At 47.4% G+C, this 18,270-nt stretch overlaps 1 protein-coding gene across 4 annotated transcripts in view; it reads left to right on the forward strand.

Moving 5' to 3' along the window:
- LOC136115085 (WD repeat-containing protein 7-like) overlaps positions 1 to 18,270 on the forward strand; it is a 61,364-nt gene that overhangs the window by 7,615 nt on the left and 35,479 nt on the right. For 3 of the 4 annotated variants that reach the window (XM_065860958.2, XM_065860957.2, XM_065860960.2), the window contains exons 2-18: positions 460 to 631; positions 1,319 to 1,425; positions 2,426 to 2,504; positions 2,985 to 3,159; positions 3,301 to 3,377; positions 5,145 to 5,264; positions 5,436 to 5,581; positions 6,191 to 6,293; positions 6,933 to 7,074; positions 7,582 to 7,830; positions 9,286 to 9,506; positions 10,104 to 10,299; positions 11,414 to 11,628; positions 12,715 to 13,481; positions 14,003 to 14,091; positions 16,535 to 16,624; positions 17,775 to 17,893. In XM_065860958.2, the coding sequence (XP_065717030.1) occupies positions 473 to 631; positions 1,319 to 1,425; positions 2,426 to 2,504; positions 2,985 to 3,159; positions 3,301 to 3,377; positions 5,145 to 5,264; positions 5,436 to 5,581; positions 6,191 to 6,293; positions 6,933 to 7,074; positions 7,582 to 7,830; positions 9,286 to 9,506; positions 10,104 to 10,299; positions 11,414 to 11,628; positions 12,715 to 13,481; positions 14,003 to 14,091; positions 16,535 to 16,624; positions 17,775 to 17,893 (3,054 nt within the window). In that variant the 5' untranslated portion in view covers positions 460 to 472. The remainder of the gene's footprint in view (positions 1 to 459; positions 632 to 1,318; positions 1,426 to 2,425; positions 2,505 to 2,984; positions 3,160 to 3,300; positions 3,378 to 5,144; positions 5,265 to 5,435; positions 5,582 to 6,190; positions 6,294 to 6,932; positions 7,075 to 7,581; positions 7,831 to 9,285; positions 9,507 to 10,103; positions 10,300 to 11,413; positions 11,629 to 12,714; positions 13,482 to 14,002; positions 14,092 to 16,534; positions 16,625 to 17,774; positions 17,894 to 18,270) is intronic. The other variant, XM_065860959.2, reaches the window with a different exon arrangement.

An 18,270-nucleotide genomic window follows, 5' to 3' on the forward strand; every position in this document is an offset into this window, starting at 1 on the left:
TTTGCAATGGGGATGAACTCTGCTGTCAGGCGTGTCATAGCTGCCGCAGCCTGGGACTTCAGCCATTTATTACTTACATTTATTATAACAAAGAGAGTGATTTTTGGCAGAAGCGTCTGTGCACATAGGGAGATGCAATGTGCTGCCTGTATGTGTAGGGAAATGCCACTTGGAAAAGCATCTTTTGCAAAACATGTGAGAAATCCAAACGGTGATGCTGTAATCCTCCCACAGTTCACTGTGTTTTTCGGGTGGCTGTTTGGAGGATGTCATTTAATCCGTGTCTGAAGATGCAGGCGCTCCTGAGGAGTGGTGACTGTGCGCTGCGTTACGTGAGGAATGGCGGGGTAGTGACTGTGATGTGTACAAAGTCATTCCAGAGTCAGTGTAGGTTCAGTGAGGATCGGGGCGCGTTAAGCGTGGGCCCCGTGGTGTAACCGGTGCTCGTCCATCCCGCAGGCGCGGCGGCGCCATGGCGGGGAACAGCCTGGTGCTGCCCATCGTGCTGTGGGGCCGCCGCGCGCCCACCCACTGCATCTCCTCCCTGCTGCTCATGGACCAGCCGCCCGTCATCGTCACCGGCTGCCACGACGGCCAGATCTGCCTCTGGGACCTCTCGCTGCACCTGGAGGTAAGGCTGGTGTCCCCATCCTCCTTGGCTTTAAACGGGTGTGGTGTTATTCTGCAATATGGCGCTCTGTTCTGGTGCCTGTCACTGCACCTGGAGGTAAGGCTGGTGTCCCCGTCCTTGTCTGCCTTGCCTTTAAACTGGTGCGATGTTATTCTGCGATATGGAGCTCTGTTCTGGTGCCTCTCGCTGCACCTGGAGGTAAGGCTGGCGTCTGGTATATTTAAAAAGAAAGAATACGAGAGAGCAGCTGGTTCTTTCTAGAAAGGGCAGATCAAAAGGGCAGGTTTTTATCTTTAATTTATGCATAGGCTTAATATAGACTTATTTATGAATATATAGGGTTGTGAACTATACTTGATGGGGGAAACTACTGTTGCAGTAGAACACAATTTTTTCATTCAAGCTGGGCCAAATTCAGCCCATGATTGAAATTACCCATACATCAGTTTGCAAAATGCTTTTTTCCCTACAGATTTACTTTACAGGAATAGGTAGAAACGCTTTTTCATGTACTAGAGCAGCATGCTGTGCAAACTCTTTCAAGGTTATGTATCTGCTGCTATGCTAATTAAACGTGTGTGTATATATATCAACACTTGTATTTCTCTAGTACATAAAATGAAGACCTGGACTGGGTATTAAGTTCCTGTGCCTGTCTTCACTTTCCATTTGGTTTCCCCGTTCCAGATTAATCCCAGGGCGCTGTTGTTCGGGCACACCGCCTCCATTACGTGTCTGTCCAAGGCCTCCGCTTCCAGCGACAAGCAGTACATGGTCAGCGCCTCGGAGAGCGGGTGAGCTCCGGCGTGTCCCCGTGCACGCCTGTTCCGTGCTGGGGACGGGGCGGAGAGGGCAGCTCGTTGTATCTGCACAGGTGTTCCTTCCCAGAGCATCCGCCTGTTCTTGAGCCTTGCTGCTTGAATGGCAGACTTCTCTGCTATGCAAAACAAGCCTATAAAGGAAAAAGGACTTGGAGTTTGGGTTTTTCTGTTCGTTTGCTGTGTTTTTAGAAGGCTGTTTACTGAAGGTCGGACCTCCAGGCTAAGGCAAATGTGATCAGTTCTGGTTGAGGAAGAAATTTCTTAGCCTCTGTCTATATAAATGTGCCTGACCAGGTATATGTCTGTTACATATCCAGTTAAAATGAAGTTGTTCTTACCTGGAAGAGGTGGGGAACAATATGCCTGAACAACCTTTTAACATGGAAGTTGAGAGTAGAATGTGTGAAAACTTAGCATTTCCACGTTGTACTGATTACTTAGTACTGAAATCTTCTCCTTTGGATTTAGAACCAAAATGTCTTTTCAGTGTGAAGCTATATATCTGATGTAAAAGGGGGAGAAAGGTGAGAAGCAGCTGACAGTCTGTTCTGATTAACTGTTAAGGAAGTTGTAAGGGTAACGCTGTAAATGGGGTGAAAGGCAGAGGTGATGTGCTCTGCTCCTGGGCCTGCTCAGCACCTCCTGACTCGGGCAATAGAACTACAGAATGACTTGAAACGCTTGCGAGAGAAGCGAGAAATGCTCAGTTATGTACTTGTGTCTACTTAATATCAATCATTAGTGATGAACCTTGGCATTTCACTTGTTTCCCTTGTCTTTGTGGGGAAGAAGAGACTCCGTAGGTTTGGATAGAAGGGCTGGAAGTTCAAGTTGATTTTGAGTTTCCTTTCCCTAAATACAGTTCATGTAGTCACTGACAAATGGTTCAAATGGCAAAGTTTCTCCTGGTGTACATGATCTGCAAATCCTTGGAAGACTGAAATGTAGTTTTAATCTGCCTTGTGTGTTTCAGGGAGATGTGTCTGTGGGACGTGAATGACGGGAGGTGCATAGAGTTCACCAAGCTGGCCTGCACCCACACGGGCATCCAGGTGAGCGCTCGTGTGAGCTGCACGGCTCCTGTTCTGTGCGGCGGCGCAGGGACAACTGTGGATCAGCTACCAAAACAAGGCTCTGTGTCTTTTTAAGCTTAATAGTGACACCGTATGCGTACTGAAGTATCTCATAAATAGCGCATGCTGTAGCATCAGGTGCCCCAGAGCTTGAAATACGTGCTATGCTTCAGCTTTTGGACAAATGCATCATACCAAATGATAGAAGCTGGCTAGAGAGGAGGACAGGAGTGTGTTTGTGGAGGTGGGAACACGCGGATGAGGTTGTTGGGGAAGTGGAGGCGCTGCTGGGAGCGGGTGTGCGGGACAGGGGCCTGGCCAAGCCTCCCGCGGCAGCGCGGTGTCAGCGGCAGACACACGGGCACCAGAACGCACCTATGGCATTGTGGTTTCGATTAAAAACGAAGGAATTGATATCTCATGGAGTATAACTTCTGTGCTCTGTTGATATCCACACAGTTCTATGAGTTTACCGTTGGGACTCAGCGCGAGGGGAGGCTGTTGTGCCACGGGCATTATCCGGAAATTCTGGTTGTGGATGCCACCAGCCTTGAAGTTCTCTACTCTTTGTTATCAAAGATATCTCCCGACTGGATCAGCTCCATGACTATCGTTCGATCCGATAGAACACAAGGTAATTATTTTTAGTGCTTTCGCTATGGCTTTGCCTTTGTAAGAGGGACAGTATTGTCAGCTTTCCCAAGGGCCGGGGAGGAACTGCAGTGTCCGTCCTCGTGTCCTTGTCCTCACCAGCCCGACGTGTGTTTCTCCCCAGAGGACACGGTTGTGGCGGTTTCGGTGACTGGCATCCTCAAAGTGTGGATCATCACCTCTGAAGTCAGTCGCATGCAGGTAAAAGCTGCTGAATTCATGATATCGCCTGTTCTGATAGAAGGAGAACTTCTACTGATGCTGTTTCTTGTTCTTCCAGCACCTAATGATATTGTATTTTTTCCTCTTTGCTATTTGAAAATCAGCTTCCTTAAATTTGCTTTGCTGATTCTTCAGGTTACCAGCAGAACTCCTGATCTTTGTTTGACACTGAGAACTTATTTCAAAGTTAAGCATAAGATCATCTCCAATTTCTACAAATCTGTTTTTGATTTGTGCCATGAAATGTTTTGTGTAACAAACAGATACTTTTCTCTTTCCCTACTTTGAAAGTCCTGTTCTGTTGTGAAGTCATCTTGTGCTACATTTCACAGGAGTTCTGAGTTCCCAAGGGAATTAGTAACAAAGGTTGTTACAGTAGTGTTTAGCTTTCCAAACTGATAGGGATGCTGTGTTGCATGCGTAACTTCAGGACAGGCAAGACTTTTACATGCAAGAGCTTGCACTATAAGGGCTCATTAGTTGAAAGAGATGATGCTAATAAATACAGGTTTACTATGCATAATAGATAGAAGAAATAAGTCAGTTAAAGCTGGCCCTGTACCGCATAGGAAGTGTCTTAATGTGGTGGTGGCATTACAGAAGGGACTTTATCACAATACTCCTTTTGGAAGATTAAGTTCTGCAGCTGTGTTTCTTATGCTCTTAAACGTATTTGTGTATCTGCAGTCCTTTCTTTGAGAAAGATCGGAAGTCATGTGAGGATGCCTGAAGGGCTTGCTGAGCAGAGAATAGAGGTTTTGGAATATTCCTTATTAGGGCTTATCTACAGCTCTCTGTTATTTGGCAGTTCCTGCCGTCCTGTGCGCTAATGAAGAAAGTCTTACAAGAGGTTTGCTGCGTGTCTGGAAGCCCTGTTGCAGCTGGCCGTGGTTTAGCCCACATCGCTCCACGGTCACACTGGAAACGCAGCTCTGAGCTGTGGAGAGCGGCTGTCGTGGAACTGAGGAGCGCAAAGCCAGAACTAAACGGGAGCCTATCACAGTTCAGGCTGTTCGGGGTGTGGGGAGCCCAGAAAGAAGGAAGATGAGCTGACTCTGCTTGGTTCCAGCTCACTGCCGGGATCAAGGTGATCACTGCCGGTGCTGATGCTAAACAGGCACGGCTAATCCGTCCAGCTGGGGAATTTGTTAGACTCAGGTGGCAAAGGAGGATACCGCGTGCTCTTGCAGATCTTCTTATGAGGAATCATAGAATAAGAACTGCTACAAGGGTTTGGTTTTTCCTCAGAAGTTGGCCATCTGGTGGCTTATGAAACGGCATAGTCCCTTTTTCATCGTGTGCTCTCTGTCACGGCCCTAAGTTCGGTTTGAGCAAGAAAAATGATTAGCTGGTGGTTCCTTGTGTTGTGGTCTCCACCTGCGTGTTGGGCTGGGCCTCGGGTGCTGTTTGCTGTCTGAGCGCTGGAATGGTGCTGTGCAGGGCACAACGCTTATTCCCTGTCCTGAAAATGAGGAAATAATACTTCAGGAAAATCCTGTCCTGCTGCAGAGACAGGGTCTGCGTCCCAGGAAGGCTGCTGTTCAGGATATGCTATACCCACAGAACTACCAAAACAGAACGTGGTTATCCAGGTAGAGTTTGCAGGAACATCGACAAGCTCATGAGGTGAGCAAGTTTAAAACCATCAAGAAATGCTGTTGTTGCAGATGAGATTACAGAAGCTAACATCTCTCTTTAATTTCAGGCTCATAATTCAATGTTGGTTTGGTTTGCTGGCTCTTTCAGGATACAACACCAGTATTTGAAGAGGAGTCCAAGCCGATCTATTGCCAGAACTGCCAGAGCGTTTCCCTGTGCGCGTTCACGCAGCGCTCGCTGCTCGTGGTCTGCTCCAAGTACTGGCGGGTAAGGCCGAGCTCTGCTGCGGAGCCCGATTTCCATACGTGCCCAGTAGGACGTTTGGATCAAGAGGCTCCAAGTCCTTTAACGTAGTTACATTGACACTGAAATTATCTGCTTTCTGGGCATTTAGTGGGTAATTGGTTAATCACAGCAGCCTTTTCTGTTTCTTTTCAGGTTTTTGATGCGGGAGATTATTCCCTCTTGTGTTCTGTCCCGAGTGAAAACGATCAGACCTGGACTGGGGGCGACTTCGTGTCAGCTGATAAAGTGATTGTATGGACTGAACATGGACAAAGCTTCATATATAAATTACCAGCCAGGTAATTGATTTTCTGGGATAAAGACATGAGCAGCTTTGAAGAAATATTGAGTATCTGGCTTTTATTTGGTTACAAAATCCCATGAATGTTGCAGAAACCAGTGTTCCGTGAGCATATTTTCAAGCGTGTGTCCCCTGTGACGCTGCAGCGATGCTCAGTAATGTGGATCTCCTCAAGCAGGACTTCTTCACTGCTTTCTGATCTATTTGCTATGTCTTTCCTGCTTCCTACTGGAGCTGTGTGATGGGAACAGATGCACTTAAATGTTTCCTCAACTAGGTCCGAATAAGGAAGAAATAAGATTTTGCTATATGGAGGAAGTGCTGATTGTATTACTGTACCAGAGTACTCTTTCAGCCCATTGATGGAAGGCACAACCAGCTGAGTTTGTGCACATAGATGTGAAAAGATGAAATTAATTTGAAGTTAGGTATTGAAGAGGTTAAATAAATGTAGAATGACAAAAGTAAAAAAAAAACCAGACACTGTATTATTGATGGAAAAAATTTCATGGTTAAGAGCTTGAGGGTTGGTTTTGCTTAGTCTGGTTTAGCTAGCGCTGTACTAACCACACTCCAGTAACCAGAGCGGTTTTGTTCTTCGCCCCAGCTGCCTGCCGGCCAGCGATTCATTTCGCAGAGACGTGGGGAAAGCAGTGGAAAATGCAATTCCGCCGTTACTGTACAGTGTGCTGGACAGAGCAGATAAACAGGTAACATACATTGCTTTGGCGTTGCTTTTATGGACCGCATTTCTCTTGCGGAGAACCGAAACGCGCTTACATTGTGACCAGTTATTCTTTTTCAGAGTAGCCCTTTAGGATTTCTTCTTTCCCTAGAGAAAGCAGAAAGAGACAATTTCCCTACAGTTTAGTTTAGTTTGGTTTGGTTCTTGTTGGTTTTCACATGAACGTGGAGCTCAGGCTCCAGTCAAACGAATCTTCAGTTCCCATACATATATGTATGTTAAACCTTTTTTGCTTCTGTTGCAGACCACATTCCTCACAGAGCAGTGTAACTTCAGCTCACCTTGCAGTTAGGATGTTAACAGTTTTAGAATATACACACAAAGTATTAGAAATACTACCATATTTAGAATAAACCCAAATATATGTAGAAATCTTTGTTTCTCTCCCCTAAACCTGTGGCTTGTTTTATAACTAACCACAGTTTCTTCTGGTTTGTATTGTTGTATTTCTTATTTCTGCTGTGAGAAAGATAAAGCATAAAGTAGGTAGTTTTTGCCCTGCTTTGAAAAGGTGCGGTGGATTATGTGGGGAAAGTACATTTTGAGGATGGTACGCAGTTTGCATGTGTTCCAAAGTTGTTAATTTACTTTTTTCTTTTCCCAGCTACTAATTTGCCCTCCGGTGACTCGGTTCTTCTGTGGCCACGGGCAGTTTTCCTACAAGCTGCTGATCCAGGGCGACTCCTCGGGCAGGCTGTGCATCTGGAGTGTGCCGGAGGCCCTGGACCAGCCGGGCAGTGCGAAAGGTACAGCTCGAGCAGCCTCCTCCCCACGCCTTGCCGTGGGCAGCTGTTCTGTCTTGTGTGTTGTGACCGTGTGGAGCTCTGCTGCTTTTCCTACAGATCCACGAAGCTGAGGTTTCTTTAGTTGTTAGCTTCCTGTAAGAGTTATGTTAACTTAATGTTTTCCTACATGAGCAAAATCTGATTTTGCTCTGAATGTTTTTCAGGTACTAAGTTTTAACTGCTTTATTCCGAATGCTAGCTGTGGTCATTGCTGTCTGCCTGCAGAACTTCCTTCTGTAGCTTCAGTCCTCTGCTCTTCCAGCTCTGACATGTTTTTTCCATGTTACACAGTAGATTAATCTCCAGTATGTACCTTTTACTTTGTTCAAAATGTTGTGGCATGGTGTATTTGAGCTTTGAGGTCTTCTCAGAAAAGCATTCCTCATTTCTGTTCTTCATCTCTTTTATTATTACTATGTTTTAAATCATCCCGCCTCACCCCTTTAATTTCGTTTCCTTTTTGAACAGGACTGCCAACAACGACCTCGGTGTCCCTCCAGGAAGCCTTTGATAAGCTCAGTCCTCGGCCTGCGGGGATAATCGACCAGCTGAGCGTGGTGCCGAGCGCGAGCGAGCCGCTGCGGGTGACGGCCAGCGTGTACATCCCCGCGCACGGGCGCCTGGTGTGCGGCCGTGAGGACGGCAGCATTGTCATTGTGCCCGCCACGCAGACGGCCATCGTGCAGCTGCTGCAAGGGGAACACATGCTCAGGAGAGGTGCGTGGGTCCCTTTGGAAAGCACACAATGTCTGGATTGGAAGGGACCTGGAAAGCTCATCCAGTGCAATCCCCCCGGAGCAGGAACACCCAGCTGAGGTTCCACAGGAAGGTGTCCAGGCGGGTTTGAATGTCTGCAGAGAAGGAGACTCCACAACCTCCCTGGGCAGCCTGGGCCAGGATCTGACACCCTCACTGAGAAGTTTCTTCCCAAATTTAAGTGGAACCTCCTGTGTTCCAGTTTGTACCCATTGCCCCTTGTCCTATCACTGGCTGTAACCGAGAAGAGCCTGGCTCCATCCTCCTGACACTGCCCCTTTCCATATTGATCCCCATGAATGAGTCCCCCCTCAGTGTCCTCTTCTCCAGCTCCAGAGCCCCAGCTCCCTCAGCCTTTCCTCACCCGGGAGATGCTCCACTCCCTTCAGCATCTTGGTGGCTGCGCTGGACTCTCTCCAGCAGTTCCCTGTCCTTCTGGAACTGAGGGGCCACAACTGGACACAATATTCCAGGTGTGGTCTCCCCAGGGCAGAGCAGAGGGGCAGGAGAACCTCTCTGACCTACCCCCTTCTAACCCACCCCAGGTACCATTGGCCTTCCTGGCCACAAGGGCCCAGTGCTGGCTCATGCTCACCCTGCTGTCCCCAGGACCCCCAGCTCCCTTTCCCCTACACTGCTCTCCAACAGGTTGTTTCCCGACTTATACTGGGTCCTGGGGTTGTTCCTGCCCAGATGTAAGAGCGCAGCCCATGCCGGGCACCATGTACACCGCAGTTAGGAACAGCTCACATCCAGTGTCCCTCCCGGAGCTGTTCTGGGCACGGTGGCGGCTGTACCCGCGGTGGGAAGGTCCAACAGGATTCCCCCTGTGCGCTGGGGAGCGTGCTGGGTGGTACGGGGTGGCCTGCTGGTGCGTGTTTTGGTCCCAGATAATGTTATTGTCATACTTCTGTGATTGTACTTTTAGAACAAATATTTGGGGTTGGTTTTACGAATGCTGATAAACAGAAAAGACGTGGAAATATTTGTCTGTAAACGTACCTCTGAGCTTGTCAGTTACATACAGAGCTGTTGGTTGTAGTGTTTCCTTTCTATAACTGACTTACTCCGTTTAACTTTTTGCCAGGGAAGGCAAAGACCAGATAACCACTGTGATTCCTTCCAACCTGGTATTCAATGATTCCATTAACTATAGAAGAATGAGTGTTAGGATGAGAGTGATTTAACTCATTTATTTGGTCTCAGTGAACAGACTTGTCATTATTGCTCTGTGTTCACAAAAACTCTTTTCCAGTTTAAATTTCATGTCATTACACTATTTTACACAACCCCCACGTGCCTAACAGTCCATGTCCAGAAAAACCAAACCTGGTAACTGTCCTGTTGAATTACATTTTCCTCTCTCTCTTCCCTCCCCTCCTCTCTCCCCCTCTTGCCCCTCACCCCATTTCTCAGGTTGGCCACCTCACCGGACCCTCCGCGGCCATCGAAACAAAATTACATGTTTACTGTATCCTCATCAGGTTTCCTCTCGTTATGATCAAAGGTATTTGATCTCAGGTGGTGTGGATTTCTCAGTCATCATATGGGATATATTTTCTGGCGAGATGAAACATATCTTCTGTGTGCATGGTGGAGAAATTACACAGCTTCTAGTTCCACCAGAAAACTGTAGTGTAAGTTTTCCATCATACGTCTGATAACCTGTCTCACGCTTTCCGTAACTGGTGCAGCTCCTCAAATCCCTCTTGAGAATGTGAATGTAATGTGCAGTACTGAAGATCTAGCACTGACCCCATGTATAACATTGCAGACACTTAAAAATAATTCAATTGTTCTGTTAATCATGGTTTTGTTTGCATCATGTTTTAGATACATAAAGGGTTAAAAATAGTGGAAAAGCTGGATATTGAACCATAGCTAGGCAAGGCAAGGGGGTTGAAGACACTTTAGTCTGCTGTAACTTGCATGAGTAGGTAGAATTTAGTTAACAAAATAACACTGATTTACTTGGAAACAGTAATTACTTGTTTTTTGCCCAACAAAATGGTTCTAATACCTGTTTGCTCCTTATGAGGTGCAAGAGATTGGATTTAAGAGAATTTCCACAAGTGCGATTCTGTTTCTAGTGAGTTTAGCCATAGACTTGTCTGCCTGTATTTTATCTATAAATAGGATGTTGATCCCCACGCTTGGCCCAGTGAAGAAGAAATTGTTATATACAACCTGTCAGCGCTATGATTAAGGTTTCTTTTACTTGTCTCTGTTCTCAGGCGAGAGTCCAGCACTGCATCTGCTCTGTGGCCAGCGATCACTCGGTAGGGCTTCTCAGCCTGCGGGAGAAGAAATGCATCATGCTGGCGTCCCGCCACCTCTTCCCCATCCAGGTGATCAAGTGGAGACCTTCCGACGACTACCTGGTCGTGGGCTGCTCCGATGGCTCCGTGTACGTCTGGCAGATGGACACCGGTAAGGTTCACTTCAAAGGCATCCATTAAACAATTTTTTTTATATATTTATATATATATGTATATATATATGTATGTATTAGGTTATAGTTTTCTCTAAGTTGCATCTGAGAGAAGGGTTAAATTTTTTTTATACATTTGTATTTGGAAACGTAGCATTTCTGCAGAAAGTATAGATGATGTGAGCTTTGGTGAAATACAGATGTTACTGTATGGAATAGCTGGTTTGGTTTTGGACGCGCGCAGTGTGCTGTGGCCGTTCCCCTGTGGGTTCTGGTTGCCTGGAGCAGGTGTAGCGTTGGCTGTGCGTGGTGGCCGCGGGTTGTTGGTGCCCGGCCTCCCGTGGCCGCTGTCCCGAGCGCCTGCTGGGAAGTGCAGCACCGCTGCTCTGCGGGGGGAAGAAGGTGTTTGTTGGGTTTTGCTGTTTGTTTTGGTGCTTTTGTGTTTTCAAGGGACTGATGCTTCGTTTGGAAGAAACTAAAAATGGGCCTTAACAGAACAGGCAACAAGGCGTTGAATAAAAACAGCTTTGTAGAAAATTTTGTGATATTTGAAAGGGAGAAAGTGAGGAAAAAATGCATCAAAATACATGTATGCAATTTCCTTATAACTCCTAACTCTCATAGGAGAGAAAAAACCAAACCCACAAACCGGCAGTGAAGTCTGAATGTTATTTTCAGCTTACTGTGAAAACTAGATGAGAATGTTTTTTTAATTGAAGTTCTAGGAAGCAAAGAGGAACCTGAGAAACCTGTGGAATTTAATCCACCCAGGTGGTTGGTGGGATAGGGAATTGAGAGTGAGAACAGCGTTCCACTAGAACTGGTGGCCACTGCAGCCTTTGCTCTGGGCAGCACAGAATCTCGCTGTGGGTTTTTTAAACTTGTCTTCATTTTTGTTAATTTGGTTTTTCCTTAAGCGCACTGTAGCTTAATGGAAATGTAGGCAAACTCCATCCCTTTAGGAACGTTAGTTCTAAAAATCGCTGTTAACACAACAGGAATTTTTCCGCCCTGCGTCCTGTGATGTAAATGATTTTCACCCGTTGTTGTACCTGTGATACTTGGGCCATCCGGGGCGGTTTGTGCTTACCGTCCCTCTTCCCGCCCCGCCAGGAGCACTGGACAGGTGCGTGATGGGGATCACGGCGGTGGAGATCCTGAACGCCTGCGACGAGGCGGTGCCGGCGGCCGTGGACGCGCTGAGCCACCCCGCCGTCAACCTGAAGCAGGCCATGACGCGCCGCAGCCTGGCCGCGCTCAAGAACGTGGCGCACCAGAAGCTGCAGACCCTGGCCACCAACCTGCTCGCCTCCGAGGCCTCCGACAAGGCGAGTTGGCTTTTGGCTTGTCTGGTGTTGATGCAGCACCCGAAACGTTTATTTCTATAAATAACTGTGTTAAATACGGGAAGTCTTCATTGCTGTAACTGAAGGGTTCTTATCTGAGCCAGCTTTCCCTGGCCTGGCTCGGCTCAGTCCGAGGAGCAAACTGGCCTTGAAGAAAAACTCTCGGCCTTCTTCAGCCTCATGGTGCAGTTCCTAACGCAGGCGGTGTTATCTGGAGCTACACTGCAAAACCACATTTCACTTGGTGCTTTCTGTTAGTGCTGTCAGTGGTTGTGGTTTTCTTACTGGAGTCTGATCATGAAGTTCCTCGTCACAGCTCTACTGCGTTCACCATCTTTCTCTAGGGTCAGTGAGGACAGAACTTGTGCATCAGATAAACTGACCTCTTTCTAGATGAATAATAATATATCTTCATGTCAGCCAACACAATCACTCCCACATATCTCTGAACATTGTTCCCCAGTGTATGTTACTGCTCGTGATGCCACCTCCCACTTCAGTGTGCATTCTACTGTGGTTTTTCAGGTTCAGTTTATTTCAAATCTGGATTTAGCAGCATTTCATAGAGTCTGAGGTGTTTGCTCCATTGTACATGTTCTGCTAGTCTGTAGCATGGATGAGCAGACAGGGAACCCTGTCCATCCGCTTGTGATCCATATTCATCACAAGCAAATCCCCCTCTCTCATGATGTTGTGACTCTGAGGAACGGCAGGAGCGTTGATCTGGTTTCCTGTTCCCCCGTGTTGGACACGTGTTATCTGTTCCTGCACGTCTTGCTGAAGGTGGAGCTAGAGCTTGATTTGCTTTCATTTTGGTAATTGTTGCTGTGTGACAGTTCAGAAAAAGTATTACTGAAATATACGTGTAAATAGATGTAAATGGAACCAAAGTAACTTAAGTGCTGAAAATTAATTACGGTTTGAGAACTATTTTCTGCTGTTTTATAATGTTTGTCATAACATGTTTTATCATGTGAGTTTCCTGAACTTTGATTACCCAATTAACTTGGTGAAGAGTGTTAAGAAAGTAACGCAACTGAAATTTAATTTTCTTCTTTGACTTTTCAGGGGAATTTACCTAAATACTCCCATAACTCCCTGATGGTCCAAGCTATAAAGACCAACCTAACAGACCCAGATATCCACGTGCTGTTCTTTGACGTGGAAGCCCTGATCATCCAGCTGCTGACCGAGGAGGCCTCCAGACCCAACACGGCGCTCACGGCTCCGGAGAGCCTGCAGAAGGCTGCCGGAGCGGCCGACAAAGGAGGCTCCTTCCTGACCGGCAAGCGAGCGGCCGTCCTCTTCCAGCAGGTCAAGGAAACCATCAAAGAGAACATAAAAGAGCATCTTCTCGATGATGAAGATGAGGATGAAGAGTCGATAAGACAGAGGAGAGAAGACGGTGACCCAGAATATCGCTCTAGCAAATCTAAACCGTTAACTTTATTAGAGTATAACCTGACCATGGATACCGCAAAGCTTTTTATGTCCTGTCTTCATGCCTGGGGCCTCAATTCTGTTCTGGATGAGCTTTGCCTCGATCGCCTCGGGATGCTGAAGCCGCACTGCTCGGTGTCCTTCGGGCTCCTGTCCCGGGGAGGCCACATGTCCCTGATGCTCCCGGGCTACAACCAGCCCGTGGGGCAGCCCTCGCGCGGGGTGGAGGGGGGGCGCAAGGCGTCCCTCACCGAGGGGCTGGGCAAGGGCACCTACGGCGTGTCCCGCGCCGTCACCACCCAGCACCTGCTCTCCGTCATCTCGCTGGCCAACACGCTGATGAGCATGACCAACGCCACCTTCATCGGGGACCACATGAAGAAAGGGCCCAGCAGGTACCGCAGACGCTCCAGCGGGACAACTTCCTTTGAGCTCTGTTTCAATACAGCTTTGTCTTTTGTTTAATTTTCCTGTGGGTTTGCTGTATTGAATGGCTATGACAACCCGGGGGACCTAGATGGAAATGAGCTTATTGCTTTTCTTAATGTAGTATTTTCTTATGCTTTTCTTGCTTCGAATGGAGTTGCTGAAGTTACAGTGTTAGTAGAACGTAGAGCTGTATTAACATATGCACCAGTAGGTCTGAGAGGCTATTTTTATCCTCTTTTTTAGTGCTTATTGTTTTCAAAGAGTCTTTATAATGAAGCCAAATTCTAAATAAATCAAAACAGATGAACTTTCAATCACCAAGAATAAGCTTACTGAGGAACTGTAAATGACACTATTTTTTTCCCTGTCAAACTGACGGTTTTTTATAGTGTTGCTTTTTGAAGTTTTAGTCATAGTATCTCCAGCAAATAATGTTGTTTTTCTCTATTTCCCCATCCTCCTTCCTTCATGTGCCGTTTGTGCTCAGGCCTCCTAGGCCAGGCACCCCCGAGATGTCCAAAGCGAAGCCACCCCCTTCTGTTTCCAGTCATGCGGCCCAAGGACAAATTAAGCAAGGTAAGAAATGACTTGCTTTGGAACAATTTGATGTCACTTGAGCTCTTAACACTGTAGTTATCACCTCACTATCAAATGATTAAAATATTGCTAGCTTCTATGTGGAAAGAAAAAGATTTGTAACGTTCTAGGTAAAAACGTTAATGATTAAGGTCTTTTTAAGAATGAATCTAAGATGCTGATGCTGTCATGAAGTCATTCCCTGACAAGGAATTTTTACAGATAAGTACATATTTTAAGTGTGGTGTTGGGGTGATAGGTAGAGTTTTAAAGTCTGTAACTAAGGGCTGTGCACACTAACATACTGTATGTTATAAGTAAAACACATCTACGTGGTATATATACACTTCCTCTCCTTTTTATGAAGGGGGAGGAAGCTGTTCTAACACAGCTGGTGCAGTCATCCCGTGCGGTGATGCGGGGTGACGGCGGGCGCCCCTGCAGGGTTCCCTGGCTGTCCGCCTTGTGCCACTGCTGTTGTGTTCCGGAGCAAGTGAGCACAGCGGGCGGCTTTTACATCAACCCTGTGATTTGCTTCACTTGCGTGCAAAAGAGGCCAAAACTGATATCTGAGGATCGAGGGCGCTACATGAACAGAGAACCAGCAGGCAGTGACAAATGCTTAAATTAAAAGGGAAATCAGGACTCCTGCCTCAACATCTGTGGCTGTTTTGGTTTAGTGGGGTTTTTGTTTGTTTCTTTGTTTTACAGCTGTTTGCTTTTCCTCCTGGAAAGATAAGTATTTGAAAGGTCAGGGTTTCTCAGAGATGATGTCTCTATGGCAAATTCGATGGGAGAAAAGGCACATTTGTCACAGAGAGGGTCTGTGTTTCGTTTTTAAAGATGTTGTTCCACTCTGGTTTTTCCTTTCCCAAATGGCAACTCTGTAATTTCTCTTTCGCACAGCTTTGCTAATTTGGGGGACAGGCATACAGAGATCCGGTAGAAACGTGTATATATATGTATACATATATATATTATATATATATAAAACTTCATGAGAGACAGTTGATAAAGGTGAAATTCAGCGTGCTGTCAAAACCATATACGAACGCTCCTGTTCCGGAATCGTCCCGTTTGGTAGGTCCAGTGACCTGTGGTGCCTGCTCTGGGGAAGGCGCTTGCTCATGTCCCCCTTTACATCCCCCGTGCACCACGGCAGCATCTTGCTACTCATACGTTTCTAGTGCTATTCTTCTTGAAAGTCAATTAGCGGGACAATTAATGCATGTGGTGCCCCCCTTGCTGTGGGTTGGTGTGACCCGTGTGTGTCCCGGATGAGCCCCGACCTTGCAGGAAGGCTGAGAACTGCAGCAGAACCAGGGGAAAGCTTCACGGCAAGGCTTCGCTTTTGGAACGGAGCGGGTCGTGTTTTTACAAACAGGTGATTTCCGTAGAGCGAGCAGCTTAGTGAACGCGTCCTGAAGCGAAGTTGTGCCCCCCGAAGGGCACGGCGGTCCCTGGGCCGCACGTGTGGGGCGCGGTGGGAGCAGCAGTTGTGATGCAGATGTCCCGGTACAAAAGGAGCTGACTGCGGGGAAAGCAAACAGACCATTCCCGAGACAATGCCGCATCGGGTCGGGGGCTCCGGCCCATTGTTGTTCTGCAACGGAATAAAAGAGCGGCATTAATTTGAAGATGCTTGTGCATGACATATGGTAATTTCTCTGTAGGAAGGAAGTGTTGGATAGTGACCCCTAAATCTCCGTGTTGACCCCGGGTTGTAGCATGTGTGTGCCATAAGGTCTGCGCATCTTTTCATGTGATAATGGTAGTGGAAGTATAATGTTTAGAACTGCTTTTAAATGCCGTTTGCACCAAGAAACACTGCAGTCTGTACAATACACGTCAGGGTTGGGTTCTGAGCACCGGGCCTGAGCTGGGCTCTCCTCTTTGCTCCCCTGTGCTCCGACACGCTGTGCTCTGCTTGCACTTCTTAGTCCTTGCTGTGCTTGGGCTTAAAATCATTTGGGTGGGGACACAAAGGAACCTGTTAGAACTCCCTATTGCTAATACCTGCTGCAATGCTTGCGAGTGGCAGGCGGGCGGCCCAGGTTGCCAAGGGGTTATTTCAGGGGTTTAACCACCAGTGCAAATTCCACACCTGTCTAAAAAAGCACAAGGAGCAGCAGCAAAGCTCCTGTTTTAAATTCCTGGGGAACTGTGCTGTCAAGCCCAATGTAGCGATCTGAAGACACGTGTGTGATGGCTTTGTTTCCAGAGCTGCGAGTTTGTGGGTGTTTGTGTTTCTCTGCAGCTGCATGTCTTCTCCTCACTGGCATCGCACTTCTTGTAAAACCTAGAGTTTTTTTAAGTTAATATTACCACAGTTCCCTCCAGCTTTGTTCTTCATTCTTCAGTGGTACTAATCTGTTTTTCAGAAGCTGCTCTCCTCACTTTCCTTTTGTTTTCTCTCTTTATTTCTTCTTCTTTCCTCTGCAAGTCGCTCCTGCTGTTGCCTCCAGCACTGAAGCTGGGCCCTCTGGCTCTGACACTGCTCCTCCTTTACATACCTGTTTCTTAGTCAATGAAGGTATTCTTTCCTCACTTTTCTATCTGTTTGTCTTTTACTTTCAACTAATGTCCCTTATCATTGTTATGGCTTTAATTTGATGTGTTTAGGGTGTTGTTGTGGAGGAGTTGATTCTGGAGCCCTTTGTAGCGCTGGCGGGGTGAGCGGATCTGTGCCGTGGGCTGCCTGGAATGGGCTGTCCGAGGGCTCTGGGTTTGCTGCTCTCTGGACCGGGAGGTGGCCAAACCAACCACCCACCCCCTTGTATCCCTGTAGACAAGCTGCTTTAAATCACAATTTTTATGCCCTTCCTACTAAGCTGTAAATTCCTGCTTTCATGCATCTCAAGCAGTAGAAACACTGCTCTCTTGACTTGGAAATTCTTCTGTAGAATCCATTTTTATTTAAAGAAAATTGACATTATGTTGTAGCACCATGAAGAGCTTCATTAGTTAAAATATTTAGATTTTTATGCTCAGTATTGCTGACAATGTAATAATATAGATCTGTATGCTCACCTAAAGTATTTCTCCGGTTTCTCAAGTCGGCGTAGAGCAGCATAATACTGAAAGAATGCTTTTGCATAGAGTGCTTTCCAAGCACCTTTGCAAGCTGTGTTGTTTGAGTTCAGTGCGCTTCTCACCACTGGTTTGGCTGTGAAACATTGCAGGGTTGTAGCATGAACACGCCTGGTGAAGGACACTTTAGATGGGGGGATAAGGGTAGACAAACGTGGTGGTATAGATTTGTGTACCTTTAAAATGGGACAGAAAACCCTGTGTGGCAATTCATATGCAAAGTTTTCTGTAATAGAATTCTATCACACTTGCATGTAGGACATTAATAAGTACAATAAGTAACACTAATTATGGTTTGAACTGGGCATCTAAATCCTGAACGCAGAACCATGGCTTAGGCTTTTGGGAAGAAATGGCCATAATACTTGTAAGGGCTCGTTGTTGTATTTAGTGCGTGTGTTGAGTGTGTTCATAAGCGTGCAAGTTAACCACCCGAGCGTGTGGAGTGGCTCCTGCACCGGTAGAGACGGGGCAGCCCGCGGCAGAGGGCACCACTGGGGCGCCCTGCCGCGGCACCGGTGCGGGTTCCCCTCGCGTTCCCGCCCCCGCGCTGGCGGTGCCGGCAGAGCCACTGACGCTGTCCCTTGTCGCAGGCTGGAGCCAGCTGGCCGCCATGCACTGCGTGATGCTGCCCGACCTGCTGGGCCTCGACAAGTTCCGCCCGCCGCTGCTGGAGATGCTGGCGCGCCGCTGGCAGGACCGCTGCCTCGAGGTGAGCGCCTCTTCCTCGGGCGGGCGTGCATTGCGGGGTGGCGAGAAACCCTGGCGGATGTATTGCTCACCCCCTCTCCTCCCTCTCCCCACTAAGGACAGGCGACTGGGAGGGAAAGGAGGACAGAGAGAAGAGAGTTGGAAAAATTAAGTGTTTTACTGATGCTCCTGATAAAATAGAGAAAATAATACAAAATATACCAAACCCATCCGGAAAGTCCCAACAACTGCGGAGCCGGCACCCAAAGTCCTGGACTGGACTCTGCAGCCAACCGGAGCTGGATTCAGTCTGTCACTGGGCCTTGATTCGCAGGGACGACTCACAAGGTCCTCTGCTAATGTCGGCCATAGGGAAAAGGGATGAGATCCTCGATCTCC

This window comes from Patagioenas fasciata, chromosome Z, assembly GCF_037038585.1.
Source record: "Patagioenas fasciata isolate bPatFas1 chromosome Z, bPatFas1.hap1, whole genome shotgun sequence".
Lineage (NCBI taxonomy): Eukaryota > Metazoa > Chordata > Aves > Columbiformes > Columbidae > Patagioenas > Patagioenas fasciata.